General features: G+C 50.5%; 1 protein-coding gene across 4 annotated transcripts in view; it reads right to left on the bottom strand.

The window, feature by feature from the left end:
• Myo9b (myosin IXB) overlaps nucleotides 1–25,494 on the bottom strand; it is a 99,886-nt gene that overhangs the window by 3,445 nt on the left and 70,947 nt on the right. For 3 of the 4 annotated variants that reach the window (XM_052752499.1, XM_052752502.1, XM_052752500.1), the window contains 19 exons: nucleotides 24,939–25,061; nucleotides 24,173–24,253; nucleotides 23,696–23,806; nucleotides 21,832–21,954; nucleotides 20,053–20,369; nucleotides 18,726–19,592; nucleotides 17,677–17,737; nucleotides 16,906–17,027; nucleotides 13,288–13,415; nucleotides 12,937–13,112; nucleotides 4,168–4,266; nucleotides 3,900–4,073; nucleotides 3,392–3,433; nucleotides 2,853–2,964; nucleotides 2,092–2,165; nucleotides 1,517–1,709; nucleotides 1,311–1,439; nucleotides 1,018–1,123; nucleotides 735–866 (listed from right to left, as the gene is read on the bottom strand). In XM_052752499.1, the coding sequence (XP_052608459.1) occupies nucleotides 735–866; nucleotides 1,018–1,123; nucleotides 1,311–1,439; nucleotides 1,517–1,709; nucleotides 2,092–2,165; nucleotides 2,853–2,964; nucleotides 3,392–3,433; nucleotides 3,900–4,073; nucleotides 4,168–4,266; nucleotides 12,937–13,112; nucleotides 13,288–13,415; nucleotides 16,906–17,027; nucleotides 17,677–17,737; nucleotides 18,726–19,592; nucleotides 20,053–20,369; nucleotides 21,832–21,954; nucleotides 23,696–23,806; nucleotides 24,173–24,253; nucleotides 24,939–25,061 (3,170 nt within the window). The remainder of the gene's footprint in view (nucleotides 1–734; nucleotides 867–1,017; nucleotides 1,124–1,310; nucleotides 1,440–1,516; nucleotides 1,710–2,091; nucleotides 2,166–2,852; nucleotides 2,965–3,391; nucleotides 3,434–3,899; nucleotides 4,074–4,167; nucleotides 4,267–12,936; nucleotides 13,113–13,287; nucleotides 13,416–16,905; nucleotides 17,028–17,676; nucleotides 17,738–18,725; nucleotides 19,593–20,052; nucleotides 20,370–21,831; nucleotides 21,955–23,695; nucleotides 23,807–24,172; nucleotides 24,254–24,938; nucleotides 25,062–25,494) is intronic. The other variant, XM_052752501.1, reaches the window with a different exon arrangement.

The raw sequence follows: 25,494 nt of genomic DNA, 5'->3' as shown, positions 1-25,494 counted from the left end.
TGACTGTGCTCTCCCTGTGTGGAACCCTGTCTGCACTGGGGTGCTTCTGGAACCCCAGCTCCACTCACTTCAAATCCACCTTTTGTTATATATTAGGTTTTAGTTAAAAGTGTGTTTTCTACAGCATGCCTGAGTGTGCCTGCTGGGGACACACAGAGCCCTGCTTCCAGCTCTCAGCACCACAGAAAAGGAAGAGAGGGGCGTGTGCGTGCGTGCGTGCGTGCGTGCGTGCGTGCATGCGTGTGTGTGTGTGTGTGTGTGTGTGTGTGTGTGGTGGGGAGGTGAGGCAAGGCTGTTGAAGAAACCTAAGGGGCCACCAGAAAGACAGCTCAAGGGTAAAGGCATTTGCTGCCAAGCTGGATGACCCAAGTTTAATCCCTCAGCCCTACATGGAAGGGGAGAACCAACTCCAGAAAGCTGTCCTCTGACTTCCATATGCATAGGATATGTGTGCCCTCCCCATAAAATAATTTAAAAACTTAACGAGACTCCTGGGTGACTGGCTGCCGGAAGTGCTGTCGGACAGTCACTGGGAACCCTGTCCGGGCTTACTTTCCAAGCACCCACGATGGAGGGAGGCTACATGGGCTTGAAGGAGCTCATGTTAGATCTTGGGGACAGTCACGCTCTGTAGCTGACCTCGAACTCCGGATTCTCCTGCCTCAGCCTCCCCACTATGAGGATGATGGACATCCCAGCCAGCTAACAGCTGTGGGTCTGGGCCAGGCACTCACGTGGTGATCTTCAGTACATCCTTCATGCTGGTCAGGGGGTCCGAGTTGTCAGGGCAGCGTAGCAGGCAGGGCGCAAAGATGATCGCCAGGGCTCCTGGCGACATGCGGTTCACATCCTCAAGCAGGGCTACCCTGTAGGGCCAACAGTTAGGAGGTGCCCCTCCTGCACCCCTCTCTGACCCCAATGTCAGGTTCATGTCTTGGTATCAGTGGCCAGGACATGCAGCAGGGTCAAAGGGCAGAGCCATCTTGGCTCCTGGGGGGAGGGAGGGAGGATACTTGCTTGACAAGGTGGAAGATGAGTCTCTCCAGAGAGGTGTGGTTGGCCTCAGGCAGGTGGTCCAGGACTGCATAGATGGCAGCCAGCTGTTCTTGCTTCTCTGGAAGCTCTGGGGAGGCCAGGGTTATCAGTCCTGGGTGGCACCAGCCAAGCCCAGTCCTCCTTGCCCATGCATTTGGGGTGCACCAATGCCCTTCATGTGGGGCGTAGGCCCAGAGGGAAACAACCAACCCAAACTGTGGGCCCCAGCTGGAGCAGGACATGCTCTAGGCCTCATCCCTTTCTCCGTGGCTCACCAACGGCCCTGAGGAAGTCTCCGTACTGGGCAAAGGTCATGAGGGGCTCGGGCAGCTCCCTTAGCCACTGCTTCAGGACCCCGGTGATGGCGTGGATGGGGAAGTCTTCCAGCTTGACTGCAGCAGGGTCTGCAGGGCAGGGACAGGTGAGCAGTGTGTGGGTGCTGACCAGTGGGCCCAGCTAGGGTACCTGCTCCAGTGCTCACCTGTCTGCAGAGCCTGCCGCAGTTCCCGGGTCCGGTTGGCAGCGCCCGATTTGCGATAGAGGCCCTCGGTATACAGGCCATGCATCTCTACATGTTCTAGAAGCTTCTCCAGCACGACGGGCACGGAGGCCTTGTCACTGGTTAGGCTGTCCACGCACACACCAAAGTGGCCTGGCTCGGCACCCGGCTCACTCTACAGTTGGGGTGGAGAGTCAGGCCTGGGGTCACTGTCCCCAGCCCACTCCATCCCTCCCTGCCCACTCTGTTCTCGAAGGGTGCTGGGCTTGCGGGCTCCCTCCATGCAGCACCGGTAGGCTGGATGGCCCTTCCTGGGGAGAAGGCGCCCCAGCTCCACAGCCCTCTAACTTGGGACCCCAACACCTTCCTGCACAGTTGAGGGCCTCCCTCTGCCAGGTCCAGGACTCTTCAGCAGGGGTTAGGAGCCTGCTTGGGAGCCTCAGTACTGGGAATGGACATGTATCCTGCAGGAGAACCAGAGGCCACAGCCCTCCTGCCACGTCCCTGGGAGCCCTGGCTGTAATGTTCTAGAAAGTTCCAGGTTTAAGCATGCTCACCTTCCTCCTTCCCGTGTAGGAGCAGTAGCTCTGAATCTTGTGCACGCATTTTTTGTGGCAGGTCATCTTGCACACTAAGGGGCCAGAGCAGAGGTTACACAGGACCCCAGTTTCTGAGAATACCCACTCACTGTCTGGGGACCTTGACTGCATTCTAAATCACAGGGCTACGCTCTACCCTGATTCCCATAAGATGGGTGGGTAGTAACTGATGGTCAGGAGGGACCTAGGCCTTGGTCATACAGGAGGCCCCTTGGGAACTCAGCCTAACAGTGGCCAAATGATGCTCTTTCTTCAACTACACTGGTCCCCAGACTGTGACGCCAGCTAAAATCTAGGGAAGTGAGACCAGCACTGTCAAGGTGTAGATGCCCGTGTGTGTGTGTTGGGGCCTCCAGTCCTGAGCCCAGAGGGGCTGAAGAGACCCAGGACACCGGGTCAGGAGGCCAGTGGGGCCTGGCTTGGCCATGCTCTGGCTGCACAACCAGCCGGCTCTGGGTTGCGTTTGTGTCCTGGCATGCCTTAGAGGAGTAGACAGGGTCTGTGAAGTGCTGGAGGGAGACGACAGCTGAAGCCGTGTGAGCAGCATGCACCACGGTACAGAGGCATGGCCCCCATCACTATCACATGATCTGCCTCTGTGGATGTGTGTGTGCGTACGTGCGTGTGTGTGTGTGTTGAGAGGAGCCTTCTGAAGAGCAGGCAGGAAGGAAGGTGGCAGAGGTAGGGCACCCATGTGGCCAGGCCAGGGTGGGGCTCACCACTGCACAGCAGGGCCTTGTCCATGAGCCAGATGTAGGAGAGACACTGTTCACACGACTGCGGGATGTTCACCTGGTAGCTGGCAAACACATGTCCATTGTGCTCCTGGACCTGGGGTGGGAAGGGGGCAGGAGGGAGGGCTGAGTGGGCGCCCTTCACTCTGCTGTCTCAGCAGCAGCTCCTTCCCATGGCTCTGAGGCACTGGATCAGGGCTGCACACAATGAACATATGAGCCCGTGTAGACATGCATGCACTCACATACATACAGCTACTTACAGCATGCTCCCCCCACGACTACTCACACACATACACACACATATACTCATAGCATGCTCACACACACACACACACACACACACACACACACACACACACGACTACTCACAGCATACACACACACACGACTACTTATAGCACACTCATGCACACACACACACACACACACACACCCCTACTCACAGCATGCTCCAGCACACATGCACACACACTCACACGTCTACTCTCAGCTCACTCCTGAACACACACACGACTACTCACAGCACGCTCCTGTTTCCGCTTCTTCTTCTGGGCTTTGCTCTGCTGAGAGAGAGAGAGAGACAGAGACAGAGACAGAGACAGAGAGAGAGAAAGAAAGAGAGAGAGAGAGAGAGAGAGAGAGAGAGAGAGAGAGAGAGAGAGAGAGATGAAGCCCATGTGGGGATAACTGGTCAGCCCGACTGTCCCCTAGGAATAGCCCTGTCCTCAGAAAGGAGGTGGGGAGCTTGGGAACACTGTGACCCTCCTCATCTGGTAACATAAGGCACCCTAACACCCACAACTTGCTCAACAGAGCAGCACTGGGGCCATGGCTGACCAGGGAGATGATGGTGCCATTGCCGGTGGGGCTGGGTGGATGAGGATGTGCTAGGGTGGTGGTCAAGGCCGGAGAGGGATGTGTGTGACCAAACAGGAGGAGCTGGGCCAGGAAGACGTGTGGGAGGCACAACCAGCTGCTGTACCGGGAGGATCCGGATGGGATGGGGGTTGTGGAGGTGAAGCCACCCACCTTGGTGGGCTCGAAGTCAGTCTTGGTGTAGCTGCGGGTGAACTCATCCAACAGCGACTGGAAGACATTGAGGACCAGGTTGGTGTCCTTCTCCCCACGCTCGGCAGCCAGGTTGTTGACAACAATCTGGTAGTTCTCCATGAGGTCCTTGTAGCCTACATGGATCTTCCCATTCTGTAGGAACATGAGAGGTGTTCCCACGACCCAGACAAGGGGCTGTGGGGTGGGGCTGGGGGAAGTGTGGGCAGCTGGGCTGGGGTCCACGCACAGGCACAGAGTACATGGTCTTAATGTTGCTCCTGAACCGCTCAGTGGCCTCGATGAACAGGCTCTCGATGGGTGTCTTCTGTGAGCGAAGGTCGTTCACCTGCAGGAGAGGGTGGTCAGGGCTGCTCACACTTCATCAGTGCCAGCGATGAGACCCAAGGCAGCTAGAAACCTCTAAACAGAGGACGGACCGGACAGGTAGCTGAGGAGAGCTGGTCCCCAGGTCATCGACACAGGAGTGACCCAGTGTAGGGCTCCTGTCCTACATGGCCATTCTAGCCCGAAGGGCATCATGCACACAAGCATTTGAAGATGGCGACAGGGTGAGGGTGTGTGGGCTTTATAATGCTTGGAGGGAACCAAGGCCTCAGACAGGTGAGGTGCACTGTCCCACTCGGCCAAACTCTAATTCTTCAGAGAGTGTTTTTTTTTGGAATAGTTGTAATCCTCCTGCCTCAGTTTCCCAAGGCCTGTGGCAACTGCAGCTGTGGATTTCAAGCAGGAACAGCAAGATGAAATGCACTGTGCAGCAGAGACCTGCACACACTCTGAACATGAACTCCTATCAGTACTCCACAGCCCTTTCCCTGAACCCCTCAGGACAGAACAGTCAGAGTGGAGCATGGCTTCCCCACACACCCAGGAGCAAGACTCACCAATGTTTACAACACAACATTGACGTGGAGTGAGAAAAATGCAGGTGGACACACTGTCCCGCCATGGGACACATGATGGGTTACACAGGGAACAGCTGGCTTCAGATTTAGAATTTAGAACTTTTTTTTTTAATTTTTGGTTTTTTGAGACAGGGTTTCTCTGTGTAGTTTTGGGCCTGTCCTGGAACTTACTCTGTAGACCAGGCTGGCCTCGAATTCACAGAGATCCGCCTGCTTCTGCCTCCTGAGTGCTGGGATTAAAGGCATGCGCCACCACAGCCTGGCTAGAGAACTTTCTTAAAATAAAAAAACAAAAAACAAAACAAAAAAAAACCACACACACTTTAGGGGCTAGGGAAATGGCTCATTGGTTAAGAGCACTGGCTGCTCTTCCAGAGGGTCTGGGACGGACAGACAGACAGACAGACATACACACACAGCAGCTCATAGCCACCTGTAAACTTCAGCTCCAGGGGATTTGATGCCCTCTTCTGGCCTCTGTGGGTACTGAAAGCATGTGGTGCACATACAGAAACACCCATACTTTTTTTTTTAATTTAAAAAAGTTTGTGTGTACATGCATGCATGTCACAGCATGTATAGAGGTCAAAGGATAACCTGTGGTGCTGTGGGCCGCAGGAATATATCATAAGAACTCAGCTGGTTATGACAAAGTCACTACCTGGAGGATCAGGGAATTCCTCCAGAGGAAGCCAAATCCCAAGGAGTTTTTGGTGTTACTTGGCTTGTTATATATCAGCTGTCTTCTGTTATGAAAATCATGTGTGCCTTCATAGTTTTCCCAATTGACTTTTCCCTAAGAACGGCTAACAATGTGGACTGATCACTCTCTAGACATACACATTCCAGGCATTTGGAGAACAGCCTCAGGAAAGGCTTTCTCTGGAATCAGATAACTCCACTAGCCACTTTCAAGGGCTAAAGGAGACACCACCCAGGTGGTTGCCCAACTTCCGAGGACTAACAGTGATAACCACCCACAGGCGAGTCTCCTGACTTAAGGTAAATTCCACAAGGAGACACCGCCCAGGTGGTCGCCCAATTTCCGAGGACTAACAGTGATAACAGCCCACAGGCAAGTCTCCTGATTTAAGGTAAATTCGACAAGGAGACACCGCCTAGGTCAGGTGGACGTTAAGTAATAGCTTTACACAATTTAGCTCGGACCCTCCTTTTATATACCGGGACCTCCAGGGCAGAGGGTCGGAGAAGAGAAAAGAGAATGGAAGAACTAGACGGGTAAGAACTTGAGAGGAACAAACTGAGATGGGGAAGAACTAGATTGAAGGGCTAGAAGAGAGTACTAGAGGAATGAGATGGAAGATGAGGAAGAGCCAGATGGGGAACAACAAGATGAGGAAGAACGAGATGAGGAGAGAGAAGGAGATGGGAGAAAAGATGATATGGGAAGGAACAAGATGGATGAGACCCTAGAAGGGGCAGAACAAGATGAAGGAATTAAGATAGAACCCAGAGGGGACCGCGGACAAGTGTAGAGAGAAATCAGGCAAGAAAAGACCTAAATATGAGCGCAGAATATAAGCTTGTAACTGACACAGAATAATAAAGTTTATGGACTAAGGAGTTTCGTGTACATAGATTCATTTCTTCTCATCAAAGATTAATTACCAGCTGGTTGTAGATTCTTCCCGGACCCTGGGAGGGGACTATTGAGGGGCTGGACCCCCAAAGTCCCCGATACCTGGCGCCACGAACAGATTTAACTGTTTAGGTACTCAGGGGACTGATAGGAAGTAAGTTTTGGAGCATATCCAGGGAGAGAGGTATCGCTTCACAGAGGGTTGCCCAGTTAGAGGCTCAACTCTTCGAGAGGTACGATTTTTGGAGACCTCTGGAGTATCAGCTACAATCAGTCCTCACCGAAGGATGCTGCAGATCCCGGGGACACCGACCCCCCCGTTTGGAGCGGTGAGTAGCTATGAATACCCCCCCCCCCAATAGTCAGAAAGAGTCTGAAGAGAAACAGCTTCTGATAGAAGTTACAGGACACAGGCTTAAGACGAAAGGCACTTCAGTCAGCTCCAGTCAGTTTACAAGCTTAGATAAGGAAACAACAGTCTATCTTAACCCCATAGTGCCTCTGAAAAAAATGTAAGGAAAAATTTAGGAGACCCCCTAAAAGCGGCCAACTTTATGAAATTGATTTACCGTCAGACTATGATAAGTGGCAGAGATTCTAAACCCTCCCTTATAGGGAGAAACCGGCCATTACTTCATTCAGGGTTTTACAAGGAGGTAACACAATATTCACAGTACAAGACCTTCTGAGGGTGTAAACTAGAACTAATGAAGTTCACTATGTTCTCCATAGTAGCAGCAGCAGCCTGTTACAGTCTTTTTTGCTAAAACTATTGGAATCTAAAGGCTAACTTGAGCCCTAAACTTCTCACTCCAGCAGCCAACTAGGAGCTCATTCCAGTGGCCTTTATTTAATAATGCAAGTCTCACAGCCAGTGCCGATTTAAAAACTAATGGCAACTCCCAGCTCTCCTAAAAAAGTGTCCTTTTCTCTCTCTTTCCTCTTTCTGAGTTGACTTTTAAGTTCTTGGTAATTTACAAAAATCTTGGCCAAGTACAAGAACTTCAGTTAACTCATTTCAAAAAACAGGTCCTGGTGAGGGGACGCCCTACTACGACCTGTATGGATTCATCAGACCCCTGAAGACGTTTGGGGGTTGGAATCCTAAACATCTGCCTTCTTCCCTCTGAACCTAACTATCTGCTATCTGCATCTCAGCTCACTTCTGCCTGTGAGTCGTCTCCACCCTTCTCCTCACCTTGCCATTTCCGGTGGCTATCTGGCTTGATAGGGACTGGACAAATTGGCTGCAACTGCTATATAAAAAAAAAAAAAAAATCCTCTTCCTCTGTTTTAGTTTGGGCCTTTTACTGTGATTATCTCATTTATAAAGACAACTAACTTATAAATTGTTAAGAATAAGTTTACTTTAATTAAAGATAATTAAGAAATAAAACTTGTTGATTGATTGGCCGACCTAAACTGTAAACTGTTAAGGATAAGTTGTATTTAAGCCATAAGCTATTAGAGATAATTATCAGGATACAAATTAAAACTTGATCATCATAAATGATCAAATTCTCTAATATAACACATAGACATCTAGATAGTTATTAATGATACATGAATCTCAGTAATAACCTAGAGATACTGAGGATGTATGCCTAAGTTAGATCTATGGATAAAGTTTTTATTGAGGTCTGAGCTATATAAGCTTAAGGAATGGACTTATATGCCTTAACATAAGAGTCTGTGGACCTCCCCAGAAGGGACACTGGGGCTAAATATAGGCTGTAGCTCCTCTGCTGTAAAAATTGTCCCAGTAAAGCTTGATCCTGACTTTACTAAAGAAATTAAGATTATTGCACAACCCTCTACAAAAACAATTCAGATTCATGCAGGGCAGAGCCTAGGCTGGTGTGAATTCCAATGATATGGCCTTCTGGATTCAGGAAATTAAATATCCCAAACCAACTAAACACTTAAAATACAGGGGAAAAATAATTGGCTTGCTAGACATAAGCACGGTTGTTTCTTATATTTCAGGAAAAGATTTGCCAAGTACTTAAGAGGACTCTTACTCCTTTATCTCTTATAGGCCTAGGTCAACCTAATATTATTGCTAGCAGCTCAAAAATATTAAGATGGTTAGATAGGTAAAATTATGACATATTCTGCCCATATGTCATCCTCCATACCTAACATACTATGGGAAAGAGGCATACTGTAACAAATGGATGTACCATTAGTCACTGCTATGAACTAATATCATCTCAAATGCATTAGATGGGTTTTAAACTTAAAGGAACTTGAGTAAACAAGCTCAAGGTATAATTGAGTCCATTATTCCAGAAATCATAAATGACAGACATGGCCTTATGTTATCAACATTTATCCTAGGAGCCACTGTCCACTGTTGACCCCATTACTTGTAAATCTGATGCTCCTATCTGGGTTTAGCAATGACCCTTAAATACTGAGAGAATTGTAATTGCTACCTGTCTGGTAGAGAAAAAACTTAAATATTGGGCATATAAAGCCCCCCACCAGCCCTTAAATCACCCCAATATCTTTTTATTTAGGAAAATCAGACTTATACACTGTTACAAGACCTTAAGAAATTAAATACAATTTATTAAAGCCAAGGGGAACCTCACAGCCTGGCTTCCCATCTCCCACGGCCATCCCCAGAAACCAAAAAATAATTGCCATAGATGTACAAGATTGCTTCTTTACCATGCCTCCTCACCCTAAAAATTGTCAGCATTTCAAATACTTTTAGCTTGCCTACTCTCCCTGCCATGATGGAGGCCAAAGCCGACATACAGAGCAGGAAATGCGAGTTCTGTTTATCCAGGACTCATTCTTTGAACAGAGTTCCTCATTTTATCCATACAGATTAACTTTCAGAACTAACTGTCAGTTATAGCTTCCTCACAGCCCCCCAACCTAATAATAATATATATGTATGTATATATTTACAATAATTTTATTGCATAGATGATATTATATTTTTGTCAAACTATGAAACTTATGAGTCTATAGAATGGCAAATAACTCTACAGGATATACTGGCACCTTTTCTTATGTCTGTCCAACAATTACAAATTCTCTCCCTGTGGAAGCTCACTCATGAGGCTTAATACACCATTTTTTCCACTCCTTTTCAATTTTGGGAATGCCTAGAGCTCATATATGGACCAAGGCTTTACATATACTCCAAGAGCTCTTAAGAATTGGCGCTTAGATTTTTCATATCTCCCACTACAGGCATTCCTTATTACCCCCAGGCCAAGCCACAAAGTTACACCTAAGCCTCTATGATCTCCTCACTGGTATTTGAAAAGGTCCTGATATTTTCATACTGTCAGGAAGAGGATATGCCTACATGTCTTCACAAGGACATTGACCTGCATTTATGATTCCTGGATCATCTGGTCACACCATATACTAGGCAGCTGCAGGACAAAGACACCCTAAAGCTGCCAGACTGAATACAGGCTGTTATTTACCTCTAGATTCTTAAATATTGAGCGTTGAATATAAATAAATTGATACAATTCCAGATCCCTTTGATAAACTGTTCATCAATGATATAAAACTTATAGAAATATGATTAGAAATAATAATTCTCTTCTAAATGTATTTTATTAACTTTTGTCAAAAGATAATGAGACTTGAGAGATATATAAATGACACATTTCAGATTTCATTCTCTGGCTATCCTGATTCTGTTGAGACTCCAAGGATTCATATTTTTGTCTGACAAAATTTACCACTGTTATATTGCTAACATATCTAAGCTTTTGTCCATTAAGAAGCTTCTTACAAGCTTCAGGAGATCAAAATTTACCAACGCTCACAAACCAAGAAGGACTTGGAGGAATGCAACCTAACTACAGTTCTTATCAAAATTACAAAATTTCTTTTTCTTCTCTGGTAGGGGGAGGAGCCTTCCCTCTTCCTGGCCTAGTATCCCCTTCTCTCATCTACTAACTATGCATTTAATATCCCATAGGTACACCTAAGAGAAAAAGTTTCCTCTTTAAAACTCCTCGGCTGCATGTTCTACCATTAATACATATATTTGTTTCCAGCAGAAATTCTAACCATTTAAAGAGTTACAGGTTTTCATCCTCTGGAACATAGACATGCTGTCTAGCTGCAGGTCTACATCCTACCCTCCAGCCCACATGGATGTGCTGTCCGGCTCAGCCTTACATCCCACCCTCCAGCCCACAAGACAAGAAAGTCTGCTGCACATGTCTCACAGAGCCTGAAACAGCCTGTGCTTCCTGGGTTTCCACTGCATTCCAGGCCTCAAGACCCCCAGCTTCACCCCCATATCCGCAGGAAGTAACCATGAGAGAATTCTACAGCCCCTTTGTCACATACCCCTCTTTCTGAACTGAACTCTCCAGCCCAGGGGCTGGACTGCCCTTAAAAAAAAAAATGCTCTATTATCAATTATATAAGTCCTGCCCATGATCCTGAAATATATGTACTATCAGATGTTCTCTTCATGTACTTATGATATGTATGTAAGTCTTGCTATGTATACCCTGACACAGGTTATTACTGTTTTCTCATAGCTAGTGGTTTAATATTACATTGATTACAAATTTAAACTAGGTAAGCTTCAGCTGCAGCCTTGGTCCCACAGGTGCTCATGACTTACTTAGGTAACTCTTTAACTATGCCTCCTTAAAAGACTGGTTAACCAAATTAATACCACTAACCAAAGATTAATAGATAGAGTTAATGTTCCAAACTAACCATTTCTTTTTGATAAGTCACAATCATAGTATTCAGACACTTTGGACCATATTATGCCATACTAGCTAAAAATAGATTTTTATGATTACTCATCTGCTCCCTTTTGGAGACAGAGATAGTCTAACTACATACAGCTGTACCTATTAGATGGTTAAACTAATCCTCAGCCTGCCATCTCTATATAGTATTGATTATAAATATATATTATAGGTACAATATTGATTAAAAATCAATGTTAATCATTACTTATCATTTTTCAGAAATCTCCAAACTTAAGTTTATCTACATATTGACTGTCCTAAAAAAAAAAAAAAAAAAAAAATTTTTAACTAAATGAAAAAAGGGGAACTGCTGTGGGCCGCAGGAATATATCATAAGAACTCAGCTGGTTATGACAAAGTCACTACCTGGAGGAATCAGGGAATTCCTCCAGAGGAAGCCAAATCCCAAGGAGTTTTTGGTGTTACTTGGCTTGTTATATATCAGCTGTCTTCTGTTATGAAAATCATGTGTGCCTTCATAGTTTTCCCAATTGACTTTTCCCTAAGAACGGCTAACAATGTGGACTGATCACTCTCTAGACATACACATTCCAGGCATTTGGAGAACAGCCTCAGGAAAGGCTTTCTCTGGAATCAGATAACTCCACTAGCCACTTTCAAGGGCTAAAGGAGACACCACCCAGGTGGTTGCCCAACTTCCGAGGACTAACAGTGATAACCACCCACAGGCGAGTCTCCTGACTTAAGGTAAATTCCACAAGGAGACACCGCCCAGGTGGTCGCCCAATTTCCGAGGACTAACAGTGATAACAGCCCACAGGCAAGTCTCCTGATTTAAGGTAAATTCGACAAGGAGACACCGCCTAGGTCAGGTGGACGTTAAGTAATAGCTTTACACAATTTAGCTCGGACCCTCCTTTTATATACCGGGACCTCCAGGGCAGAGGGTCGGAGAAGAGAAAAGAGAATGGAAGAACTAGACGGGTAAGAACTTGAGAGGAACAAACTGAGATGGGGAAGAACTAGATTGAAGGGCTAGAAGAGAGTACTAGAGGAATGAGATGGAAGATGAGGAAGAGCCAGATGGGGAACAACAAGATGAGGAAGAACGAGATGAGGAGAGAGAAGGAGATGGGAGAAAAGATGATATGGGAAGGAACAAGATGGATGAGACCCTAGAAGGGGCAGAACAAGATGAAGGAATTAAGATAGAACCCAGAGGGGACCGCGGACAAGTGTAGAGAGAAATCAGGCAAGAAAAGACCTAAATATGAGCGCAGAATATAAGCTTGTAACTGACACAGAATAATAAAGTTTATGGACTAAGGAGTTTCGTGTACATAGATTCATTTCTTCTCATCAAAGATTAATTACCAGCTGGTTGTAGATTCTTCCCGGACCCTGGGAGGGGACTATTGAGGGGCTGGACCCCCAAAGTCCCCGATACTGTGGGAATTGGTTCTGTCTTCCAATGTGTGGATCTGGGGCATCAAACTCAGGCCATCAGGCTTGGCAGCAAGCACCTTCACCAGCCCTACTCTGCTTTTTTTCTGTGGACCTATCATGTGCCCAGCTGAATCCTGAGCTCAGCTCCTCCCTGAGTGCTGCAAAGAAGTACCTCCTGTGCTCAGCATCCCTGGGACCTTTTGTATTGTTTAGTCCCAATGCTGGGATTAATTTAATTAATTTAATCCCAGGCCCCAGGGATGAGCAGCCACCTCACTTCGAGATCTCTTGCCTGGACGTGGCTAACAACTGGCATCCTGGTGGCTCACCTTATTCAGCAGGAACTCATCCAGAAATTTGAGCTCATTGGCGTTGGTGATCTTGCGGAACACGGACTCACGCCACTTCTCTGACACTGTGATCTGGCCGACCTTGCGGTTTCGGTTCTTTTTCCCTTTGAGGGGCTTTTCGCTGGCAGCATGGCGGTGCTGCTGGGTAGAAAGTGCTGCAGGAGCAGGGACAGCAGGAGGCAAGGTCAGAATGGGCACCCAGGTGCACACGTAGGTCCACAGCCATGATCCCCAGGCCAAGTCCTCGCCCTGGGCTCAGACACCGTCACTGGGACCTGACAGCTGTGGGCATGGCCAGGCAGCCGATGCTGCAAGTTATGGGGGACCAACCTTCTAGACTCTTCTTCGTGGGGACTTCCTGCGCCGCCTGCCCTCCACTGCCCTCCATCTCCTCCACACCCTCCAGGCTGGGCTTCTTATCCTTGGCTTTGTGTAGGAACAGCCGCTTAAAGGCGGATCTGCAGGAGACAGGAGTTTCTGTTTAACTTTACATTTGTGTTTATGGGTATGCATGTGTCAGTGGGTGCTGGGATCCCAATTTGTGTCCTCTAGAAGCAGGGCAGGTGCTGTTAACCCATAAGCCATCTCTCTAATCCCACTTTTCTTCCTTTCTTTTTTAATTTTAAGACAGGGTCTTACTGTGTAGGCTAGGCTGGCCCTGAATGCAGAGACCCCTCCAGGTGCTAGGACTAAAGGCCTGTGTCACCATGCTCAGCTGTTTTGCTTTGGAGACAGGATCTCTAGGCACCCCAGGGTGGCCTTTGCATCCTTGGCAGCTGGGGTGTGTGTAGCGCCATGCCTCTGCTCTGCATGTTTTGTTTTTTGTTTTTTGTTTTTCAAGACAGAGTTTCTCTGTGTAGATCTGGCTATCCTGGATCTCACTCTATAGACCAGGCTGGCCTCAAACTCAAGTAGATCAGCCTGCCTCTGCCTCCCAAGTGCTGGGACTAAAAGCATGCACCACCATACTAGGCTCTGCATGAAGTGTAAGGTCCGAGAAGCAGAAGTTATACACTGAAGCCCCTGCACAGGAAGCCATGCTCTCATCGCCAATTTAAAACAAAACGGAGGCCAGGCATGGGGCACACACTTGGAACCAGGCAGTGGGACCAGGAGCCAAAAGTCATTCTTGGCTCCCAGGTTTGAAGCCAGCCTGGGCTGCATGGCACTGTGTAAAGGGAGTGGAGAAAAGGGAGGGTTGAGCAGGCTGTGGCAGCTCACACCTATCATCCAACACTTGGGAGGCTGAGACAGGAGGATTGCCACACATTTGAGAAATGCTTGGATTACAGAGAAAGACTTGGTCTCAAAACACCCCAAACTGGTAGGTTCTTCTGTTACTGTGTGCCGGCTGCTCTCTTTACAGTGGCTAAACTTCTCTTTCTTAAAAACACAAAGAGAAAAAAACAAACAAACAAACAAAAAAGCCCAACTGAAAACTGAACAGGGCCACCTCACAAAAACAACGGTTCACTGTGGAGTACTGGACAGGGTGTGGCCAGACAGACGGCACCTGTCTGCCTGAGCAGAGGAAGAAGCTGCACAGGGCTCGGCCTGCCCCTCGTTCCTCTAAAGAATATACAAAAGGGTTGGGGAGAAGGCACAGTGGGTAAAGCACTTGCCACCGGGCCTGACAACCTGAAGGAGAGAACCAACTCCAGCAAGCTGTTCTGACCTCCACACACATGCCATGGAACATACACGCATGTGTGCGTGCACACAGACAATATAGATGAAAATAATTTAAAATAAAATAATGAGATGAGTTCTTGCCCCCGAATGATTTCACAGACACAGCATGAGAAGAAAGCCAGAGAAACGAGGACCAACTGTTAACAGTGCTGCTGGGTACTGTAGGGGCAGATGGCTGCCCACCAGAACGTTATCTGGGGCCATTATCTCAGACTCTGACTGGGATCTTGTGCAGGAAAAGTCTTTGTATTTGTGACCAACTAAAGGAATACAGGATGAGATATGAAATAACCAATGCAACACAAATCCAATGCTAAGTATTAGAAGACAAAACAGAAGAGCCTGAGGGCGTGGCTCAGGGGTGGAGCCCTGCCTAGAATACCCCAGTGAGGGGCTGGGGGCGTGGCTCAGGGGTGGAGCCCTGCCTAGAATCCCCCAGTGAGGAGCTGGGGGCGTGGCTCAGGGTGGAGCCCCACCTAGGATACCCCAGTGAGGGGCTGGGGGCGTGGCTCAGGGGTGGAGCCCCGCCTAGAATCCCCAGTGAGGGGCTGGGGGCGTGGCTCAGGGGTGGAGCCCTGCCTAGAATCCCCCAGTGAGGAGCTGGGGGCGTGGCTCAGGGTGGAGCCCCGCCTAGAATCCCCAGTGAGGGGCTGGGGGCGTGGCTCAGGGGTGGAGCCCCTGCCTAGAATCCCCCAGTGAGGGGCTGGGGGCATGGCTCAGGGTAGAGCCCCTGCCTAGAATCCCCCAGTGAGGGGTTGGGGGTGTGGCTCAGGGGTGGAGCCCCTGTCTAGAATCCCATAGTGAGGGGCTGGGGGTGTGGCTCAGGGGTGAAAGAACCATTCTAGAGAAGTCTAGCAAGGCTGTCTGAGCACAACACCTTCCTGAAGTCGTCAAGGTCTGAGGACCCAGCATGGTCCCAGAGGCGGGATAGGGCAGGAGGTTCTTTAAATCTTTGTGTTTTATTTTTTATTTTATTTTTGGTTTTTTGAGACAGGGTTTCTCTGTGTAGTTTTGGTGCCTGTCCTGGATCTGTAGACCAGGCTGCCCTCAAACTCACAGAGATCTACCTGGCTCTGCCTCCCAAGTGCTGGGATTAAAGGTATGTGCCACTGCCACCCAGAGTGTTTTAATTTTTGAGATAGAGTCTTCATAACCCAGGACAGCTTCAAAATTCAAACAGTGGCTACCCTCCTGCCTCAGCCTCCTCAGGGCTGGGATCACAGGTGTGTCCAACTAAGCCTAGTCAGGATCTGGTTTTGACTTTATTGGGGGTAAAAAATGAAGGGCTTGGCATGGTGGTGCATGCTTTTAATCTTAGCACCTGGAAGGTGGAGGCAGATGGATCTCTGTGAGTTCAAGGCCAGTCTGGTCTACAGAGTGAGTTCTAGGGCAGCCAGGGCCACACAAACCCCATCTCAAAATAAATAAATAAATAAACGGAGGTGACTGGGGAGATAGCTCATGGTAAAGTGCTTGCTCTGCAAGCTTGAAGACCTGGGTTTGGATCAACTGCACCCATGGAGAACTGGGCTGGGGCACACACATGTGATCCCACTCCTGGGAGTGGGGGATGGTAGATTCTGGAGTTTGCTGGCCAGCCAGCCTAAAGGAATCAATGACCTCCAGGTTCAGTGAGAGACCCTGCCTAAAAAACTAAGATGCAGAGTGTGGTGGTTTGAATGGCCCCACAGGTTCATATATTTGAGTGTTTAGTCACCAGGGTGTGGAACTGTTTGGCAAGGATTAGGAGGTGCGGCCTTGTTGGAAGAAGTGTGTCAGGCCAGGCCCAGTGTCTCTCTGCCTGCTCTTAGCTACTGCTCTAGTGCCATGCTTGCTGCCATGACTATGGCACTAAAACCCTTAAACAACATAAGCCAGCCCCAAACTAAATGCTTTCTTGTGTAAGAGTTGCCTTGGTCATGGTTTCCTCACAGCAGTAGAACAGTGACTAAGACAGAGAGTAGTAGAAAAAAATACTGATGTCAGCTCCTGTCATCCATCTGTAGAATCAGAGCAGATGACCTGGCCTAGCTGTGGTTTCCTGAGACATCATTACAACCAAGTGGCCACCTTGGTCCTTGAGGTGGTCCTGAGCCAGGAGGGTAGGGTCAGTGGATAGGTGTTCAGTAAGGTTGTCTGGAACTGTGCCTCACGCAATTGCTGAGCCCAAATGTGCCTCATCAATGCAAACAGCTTAAGGGAGCTGTGGCAGGGCCCTGGGGGTCTCTAGAGGGTAAGTATACCCCAATCACTTACTTAGAGTCACCCTGGGAGCCTGGAGACAGGCCTGCATCAGGACCAGCAGACACATCTCCCGACTTCTTCTTGTGGATGGCTGGCTTCTTGGTGCTCGGCTCCCCATCGACTTCAGCTGGATTCTGCAAGGGATAGGTGCAGGGGGAGAGCTGGTGAGAGCCACAGCCAGGGCCAAACCTCCCTGTGCCCCCGACGCCAAGTCCACTGTGAGTTTTCTATCTTAAAGATTTTATATTTTGGTTTTCGAGACAGGGTCTCTGTGTAGCCCTGATTGTCCTAGAACTCACTCTGTAGCCCAGGCTGGCCTCGAACTCAGAGATCCACCTACCTCTGCCTCCCAAGCGCTGGGATTAAAGGTGTGCGCCACCAGCACCTGGCAAAGTTTTTAAATTTTAATTATGTGTGTGTGTGCAGGAAAGTACACATGTGCGGGTGCTCACAGACGTCAGAGGTAGAGCCCCCAGAGGTGGAGTTACAGAATGTTGTGAGCCTGACAGGCTAGGAGCATAACTTAGGTCATCTGCAGGAGCAGCAAGTGTTCTTAACCGTGGAGACACACCACTAGCCCCTCGTTTCACCTTTAGAGAAAGGTATCAGGCTGCTATGTAACATCCCATGTGGCTGAGGCTGGTGAGTACACAAGACCCTCCTGCCCCTGCCTCTCAGGCATCACAATGACAGATGTGCCTATCAAGTTCCCTCAGCAGTGTGTGTGTGTGTGTGTGTGTGTGTGTGTGTGTGTGTGTGTGTGTGTGTGTGTTGCAGCTTTACCTGTACCTTGACTGGGCACAGCTTGGAGACGTCACTGGTGGAGGAGGAGATGCGCCTCTCTCTGTGAGACCACAGACCACAGAGTTACTGACAGGCACCATGCAGAGGGTCCCAGTGCAGTGGCTCCTACTCGGTGGGGTTGCCCTCGTCCATCCCAGCAAACATTCACAGAGCAGACAGATAGGAGAGCTATCCCCATTGCTTCCACCTATCCCTGTTCTATCCATCCTCCCACACATCCACCTGCTCATCACCCATCACCATCCATCACCTCGGGACCTAGCCATCTCACAATCCATCCACCAATCCATCTGTTCTTCCATGTAACCATCTTTCCAACACGTACCTATCCACTAGTCCATTCTTCTTTCTATGTGACCCATCATCTGTTGACCTGCTCACCTATCAAATCCATCTACCCATCTATCCTCCATCCACCTACCACTGACCTGACAAGCTACTGGCAGGTAATGGCAGGGGCCAGTGATAACATTCAACATTCTGATACAGGGTATCCCCACAATCAACTCCCGGCCTCAATCCAACAGTACCACAGTCAAGAAGTCCTGTGCAGGTGGCCTGCCTCCAACTCCACACTCCCTTCCTCCAGCCCAGCACAGGTCCCAGGGGCTAGAGATGTGTCCCTGAGATAGCAGCTCACACAGATGCAGGCAGAGGTACCTGCCTCTTATCCTCTAAGTCATGGGTGAAATTCTGTGAGCTGCAGTCATGGAAGGGGAAACAGACCCATGGATCAGGGAGGGAAGACCCACAGAGGCCTGGTTTCTACAGCCAGTCCTGTTACAGACTGCCTGGCAGGTGCATTATTTTTGTAGTGCTGGGGATGGCTAGGGCCTGATGCATGCTCAGTGAGTTCCTTGTCAAACCCTACTCCAGCCCGATTGCTGACCTGCTCCTGCCCCTTGCTCTCCACTCCACAGGGCACATCCCTGACTGGCAAGCACAGTCACACATGTTTATGGCCCTGGGGCTCTGAGCTGGTGCTGCCCACCCTGGTGCCCTCAGCCCTGCACAGTGGGTAGGCTTACTCTGTGGGAGTCAGGGCCGCCTCTGCAGCCCGGTACTTCTCACTCAGATCCAGGGATTGGCTCAGCATGGCACCAGTGCCACCAGTGGCTATCAGCTTCTTGCCTCGCCATATCTCCACGGCGGTGGCCAGTCGCTCTGTGTCCTGGTGTTGGTACCGCTGGATCTGGGTGGAGCCACTGGGACTCTCGGGCTTGTCCTGAGCCTTGGGGCTGTTCCCACCCTTGGTCTTATCTTTGGGGGACTCGGGGGTGCTGCTGGGGACCACTGGGGTGACCCTAGTGTCTAGGGCCAGACTAGTGGGCCGCTGCACGGGACTGGGGCTCCCAGGTGGGGCTCCCACAACCTGCACCTGCTTTAGGGGAGCGCAGGCTGTGGCCTCAGTCCATGCCCCCGAGGGCAGTCCATCTCCCCTGTGTCCCTTTGTGTCCTCAGGGAAGCTCTCCCTTGTTTCCAGGCTGGCTCTTCTGGAAGGTTCTCTGAGGGTGATGCTCTCCTCCTTGCAGGACTGGATGTGTTTGTTCTGCAGCTCAACGTGTTCCAACCCTCGCTGCCGCCGTGACTCTCGCTTCTCCCGGCTGCTGGGGACTTTCTCATGGCTTTCTGCTGGCACTGTTTTTTGGGTTGGGGCCCCCTTGTCCAGGCTGGGAGCCTCCTTCTTAGGTGAGGACGTGCCAGCCGGGGACCTGTCATTCATCCGGGTTTCAGCCTCCACGCCCAGACTCTCGAGCTCCCTGGTCTGCTCCACTGGCTGCTCAGACAGCTGTTCCACGGTGGCCGCAGGGCCCAGGCTGCCCTCTGATGTCTCTGCTGCGGCTTCTCTGGCTTGCTCCTCTGCCTTCCGCTTCTCCGACATCATCTGGCTGAAGCTAATAGGAAGGAAAGTGTGATGCAGTGTGTGACCCTGAGCTAAGGGACCTTCAGGAGGTGAAGTGAACACCTGAGTGACTTCTGGAGCTCAGAGGGCTGAGGTTCACTAGGCCCCACCTGCAGAGACCCAGCCAACATCCACTGGGAAGTGGCGGTCTCCCAACCAGCAGGGCTGGATGCTCCGGGTGGGTGCACAGGAGAGAGGCATTTTGAGTTGGTGCCCGTAGCCCCTCCACCAGGCCTGCATCACCTCTTCTGGGTGGCAGGTGAGGAAGCAGCCTTCTTCCTCATGTGCTTACAATGGCTTGTTTGTAGCCAGGCCTTCCCCACCTCCTTGCACCCTGCCTGAGGCCCCCAGTTCTACCCTGAGGCTGGGTGCTAGTGATCTGGGGCAGTTCTTCAGGGAATGATCCCCGGGCTTTTAGAGTGCTCCCAGGTTGGAATCTCTGCTCTACTCACCTCCTGCGCTGCAGATGGCCACGACAGAGGCTCTGGAGGCGGATGATACAACGCCTCTGCTGGTGGTAGGCCCGACGTTGTAGGTAGCCCCTCCAAACGGCCTGCAGGTACACAGCAGCCTGCGTCCTCTCCAGAGCTCGGCGCACGCGGTATGACCGCCAGCAGGCCTGGATGGCCAGGGTAGCATGCTTCATCTGCAGGAAGTGCCTGCGTTCCAGCACCATACGGAACCAGCTCTGCAGCAGCAGGATCCTGCGTAGGACCTCACCATGCAACCTCTCCTGCAGGGCCTGCCGCTCTGTCTCCTTCAGAAAGACCTGTGGGCAGGGGCATGAGTAGGTCACCTGCAGAGCCTGTGCAGCAGGGGCCATGCAGCCACCCAAGTCAGGAGTGACAGCTGTAGCCAAACAGGTTCTCGTGTAGCCCAGGCTGGCCACAAACTCACCATGTAGCCAAGGCTGGCCTTGCACCCCTGATCTTCCTGACTACTTAGCTGTGCTCACCAGCAGATACAGGGATTGTTTAATATATGGAAGCAGAATTCACACGGCATAGCATTCACCACTGTGTGTGCACAGGCCAGTGTATGTTTGGAGACAGGGTCTTACTGAACCTGAAGGCCCACCATACTGGGATTACAGGCATGAGCCACGCTGCCAGTTTTTAAGTAGGGGCTGGGAATCCCAACTCAGGTTCTCATCCTTGCATGGCAAGAGCATACTAACTGAGCCATCTCCCAGCCCTTTCTCTTTGCTGTTTTGAGACAAGGTCTTGCTCTGTGACCCAGGCTGGCCAGGAGCTCACAATTTTGTTTCAACCATCCAAATGCTGGGATGACAGGCATGTGCCAGTTCCGACATTTCATGTCAATGGGATCATACAGCCAACAGCCTTTTATGTATGGCTTCTATCACTCAACTTGTCTCCTAGTTCATGTTATAGTATGCTGGAGTTTTGTTCCTTTTTGTGGACAGGCCACTTTCTGCTTACCCAGTCTGATGGGCATTTGGGCTGTGTACACTTTCTGAGGGTCGTGTCTAGACTAAACATGGTGTTCGAGTGTTTCTGGGAACATCTGGTTTCAGTTCTCTTGGGCAGACACCCAAGAGTGGAACTGCTGGGTCCCCAGATGACAGTCTGGGGCTGGAACTGTCAGGGACCTGACTGTAACTGTGCAGCAAGGACAGCTGAGTGATGCCGAATGACAGCCACCAGCACACTCTCTGAGACTTGAGATGGTGTCTGAAGGGGAGACAAAAGAAAGGAAGTGGGCCTCATGCCGACCTATGGTCTGGATGTGCCTCATCCCTCAGCATTCTTGTTTTGGAAACTTGGGTCAATGTGTGACCCTGAGCTAAGGGACCTTCAGGAGGTGAGTCCCAGTGGAGGGAGGTGTCATCTCCATTGGTGCCTGGGAAGAGATTAAATGTGGTTCTCATGAGACTTGCTGGTTCTTTGTAGACTGAGTGGGTCTGGTAGAGCTGGCCTGGGTCCTGGCCGTCTCCCCACTTCCTGTCTTGTCATGTGATCCTTTCCACGTGTCCCCCCACATCTTCTGATGTTAACTGGAGTGAAGGAAAAAGTGGCGCCCGGCTCTCCAGCTCCCAGAACAGGGAGTTCCAGAGACTCTGTGCTAAGCCCTCAGCCTGGTATTCCGTCCTCGTGACAGAGAGCTTCACTGTCCAGACCTTTCAGAGCAGTGTGGGGTACTGAGGCAAGTGTGAGGTGCTGCGTGGGTGCAGTGGGTGTTGAATGGCGGCCGAGCATGGCAGCACTCACCTTTGTCTTCCCGATCTGGTAGTTCCGGCCATCGACCTGCAGCTTCCCCAGCAGGGCAGCGATGGCCTCCCTGCAGGGCTGCACATCCTTGGGCAGCAGGACCTGGAACTGCTCCGTGAAGTCCTGGCATGTGGTAGGGAAGGACAGTGTAAGCACCTTGGAGGCTGCAGTCACTTCATGGGCAGGACCAGGTTCCCTCTCTTGTGTGTTTTGGTGCTAAGGCACCTGGGACCATGTGAGGTGGGCACAGCTGGGATGGACCCACGAACGCTCAGCCCCACCCCACCCCCAAACTTACTTTCTGAAGCTCAAACTTGGTTTTCTTTTTGTTGAAGACCTATCTTTAAATTCGTGTGTGAATGTGTGTGTGTACAATGCTCATGGAGGGCAGGAGAGGGTATCAGCTTCCCTGGAGTGGATGTCACAGGCGGTTATGAGCCACCCTATGTGGATGCACAGATCCCAACTCAGGTCCTCTGCAAGCCCAGTCTGCCTCTCACTGCTGAGTCATCTCTCCAGCTGTTAGGTTGTTTTTCTGTGGTTGTTATTCACTGGAAGCTGTGCGCCAGGGACTACAGCAGACTTGGTGTGACAGTGAGAGAACAGACGTGTCTGAACACTTGTACCCAGTTGGTGGAACCGTTTGGAAAGGACTCAGAGGTGTGGCCTTATTGGAGGAAGTGTGTCATGAGTGTGGGCTCTCTGCCATTCCTGATGACACATGTTCACACTACCACCACAGACTAATAACCCTCTGGCCCTGAGCCCAGTTCAACACTGTTTTTTATACGCTGGCTTGGTCATGATGTTTATCACAGAAATAGAAATGTGACTATGGCAGAGCCTGCAAAGCGGGTCTCAAGTTAATGGAGATACAGAATAGAGTACTTTATTATCGCTTTCTTTCATTTTCATGTGTGTATCATGTTTTTGCATGTGTGTGTGCATCCAAGGGCAAGCAGAGACCTGAGACTGTTGTAGGGAGCCATCCTCCCTGGCTTGCCCACCTTATTCTCTGAGGCAGGACCACTCAGTCAAACCCAGAGCTCACAGATCCAGCTCGTCTCAATAGCTAGGTTACTCTGGGATCCCCCATCTGGGCTTTCTGGGGCTGGACTTGCAGGTAAGCCAGGGTTCTATGGGTTCAGAGCCTCTGCACTTCAGCACTCACCCACCAAGCCTCTCCCAGCCACTGGGTGGCTCATTTTAGTGGTGGAAGTGGCACTGTCCTGGCACACTGCAGGGCTGACTGTGCTAGAACCTGGGGCCAGGCACACGATCATCCACTGACACCCCGCCCCCAGCCACTAGGTCTTTTTGTTTTGTTTTGATAGTCTCTTTTGCATTCCAGGCTGGCCTGGACATCACAGCGAGCCTCCTGCCTGCCTTCTTTTGAAAGCTGAGGTGAAAGATATGAGATGTCATGTCCACGTGTTTTAAGCAAACGAAGGCTGAGGAAGGGTCCAGTCTGTTTCTGGGCACTCACAGCAGTGTTACAATTGCTGTCACCGGGGCAGGTGAGGAGGTCAGGCTCAGTAGGTAAGGAGCTGGTAGACAAGGCTGACAACCTGAGTTCAAGATCCAGGACCCACATCGTGGGAGGAGAGAGACAAGTCCTCCAAGTCCTCTGACCTCCAAAAATGTGCTATCATGCGTGTATGTGTGCATACACATACACAAAACAAGTGTGAACAAATAAACCAAGACATGTCAAAACACCAGGCTAGAAGATGCTCAGCCAAGGCACCTGCATGCAACTTCCAGGATGGTGTCAGCTCACGGATCTTTCCAGATTCGGTTGCAAAAGCCAGGTCTACTGTGGAGACCTTCCCACAGGGCAGAGGGAGCAGGTGGGGTGGCCTACCTGGAAAGTGTACTTGGCGCTATAGCCGGAGCGCCGGATGCGCACAGTCTCCAGCATGCCTGTGTAGCGCAGCTGCTGCAGGACCAGCTCGTCATCAAAGCAGAGCTCCTTCTGCAAAGGCATGGAGTGCTCAGGGGCTCTGCAGGACGCAATGTGGACTGTCTTCCCCGAGCCCAGCTCAGAAGCTGGCTGCCCCTGGAGGTTAAAGCTTTTTCTGCCCCCAACCTTTCTTCTTCTTTTCTTTTTTGAGGCAGGGTCTCATGTAGGCCAGGCTACCCTATACTCTTTATGTAGCCAAGGATGATCTTCAACTTTGGATTCTCCAACCTCCACATCCTCAGTGCTGGGACGGCAGGCATGCACTCCACCTGGCTCACATGGTGCTGTGATGGACCCTGGGGCTTCTTGCTAGACAAGTGCTCTACCCATTGAGTGCCAGCCCAGTCCTGTCCCCCGTACTCTGTGACCCCCACTTACCTTCTCGGCATTGGAGCGAATGCAGCGGATGAAGAAGGGCTCAGCCTTGCCTAGAGCCTCCAACAGCTTGTTAAGAGATGTCTGCAGGAAGAGGGAATGCAAATGGAGCTGCTGACCAGGTACAGGGATCAGCGGGAGAGGACAGGACACCACTGTTGCGTGGAGGGGCACATCTGGGCTGCTGTGTGTCATATATGCAGGGAGCCAACCAAAGTCTCTGCTTGCTGCCCCAGCTGTGGGGTCCCTATGGCTGACCAAAGACTCTTTTGGGGCCACACAGCTGCTGTCTTTGCAGGGGTGGAACAGATGAGTCAGACCCCAGTGGTTGGCCTTGGAGGGAGCATGAAGGTGGCTGCTGTGCCCCCTTCCCTCTCTTTCTGCTTCTCAGAGCTGGGGCTGAACTCAGTCCTTGCACATGCCAGGCAGGCGCCTACCCCTGAGCTACATCTCAGCTTACAGATCTCTGGGAAGGCCCTAGGCTCCATCCCAGCATCACAATAAAAACGATTTAGCACACACCTGGGGAGACTATCCGAGGCCAACTTGGAGGACAGGAGACCCTGTCCCAACAAACAACAAAGTACTATCTCTGAGTTTACTGGAAGCCAGGGGAAAAAAGAATTATGACAGCCATGGTGACTGACTTGCTAACTAATGACTTCTTTTACTCTCCGTGATCTTCAAACGGTGATTCTGTACCTAGGGCACGTCCATAACACCAGAACCTATAAGCACATTAGGAGGCATGGACAGCGGCCACCCCCACCTGGAACTGCGCACTGATGCTGGGCGGCTTCTTCTTCTTGTGCAGGTGCAGCAGCGACTTGGTGGTGCGGTCGTGCAGCGTCATGCCGATGATCAGCCGGAGGGACTTGGAGTCCAGGAGGTTCTAGGACAGACACACAGGTTGGGCCTGCTCGCCATGGCCGACAGCGGCACCGGCTCCTGGGTGAGCATACCCTCTCCCTCCACATCCCTCACCCTGAGGACAGGGGCTGGGACTCAGCCCTTTCTGCCTATGCCAGGAGCTTCGTGAGCTCAAGGCCGTCGGACCTCAACGCCAGCATGAGATGGTGACAGACAGGAGGACCACACTTCCTCTAGCTGTGGGTGAGACTACGGGGCCTGTCTAGACAGAGCTCTGTGAGTATCTGAAGCCATACAGCTCCCAGCACATGCAGACTCCTCGCCTGTGACTGCAATGGTCCAGCACACCAAACTGAAACCAACATGATTTCAAGTCTGTGGTGATTTTTTTCCTCCTAAAGTCTCATGTGGCCCAGGCTGGCCTTGAACTCCTTACCCCTGTCTCCACCTCCCAA

The sequence above is a fragment of the Peromyscus californicus genome, unplaced genomic scaffold (assembly GCF_007827085.1).
Source record: "Peromyscus californicus insignis strain IS unplaced genomic scaffold, ASM782708v3 Scaffold_23__1_contigs__length_62951481, whole genome shotgun sequence".
In the NCBI taxonomy this organism is placed as follows: Eukaryota; Metazoa; Chordata; class Mammalia; order Rodentia; family Cricetidae; genus Peromyscus; species Peromyscus californicus.
This window is presented reverse-complemented; position numbering and strand designations above follow the sequence as displayed.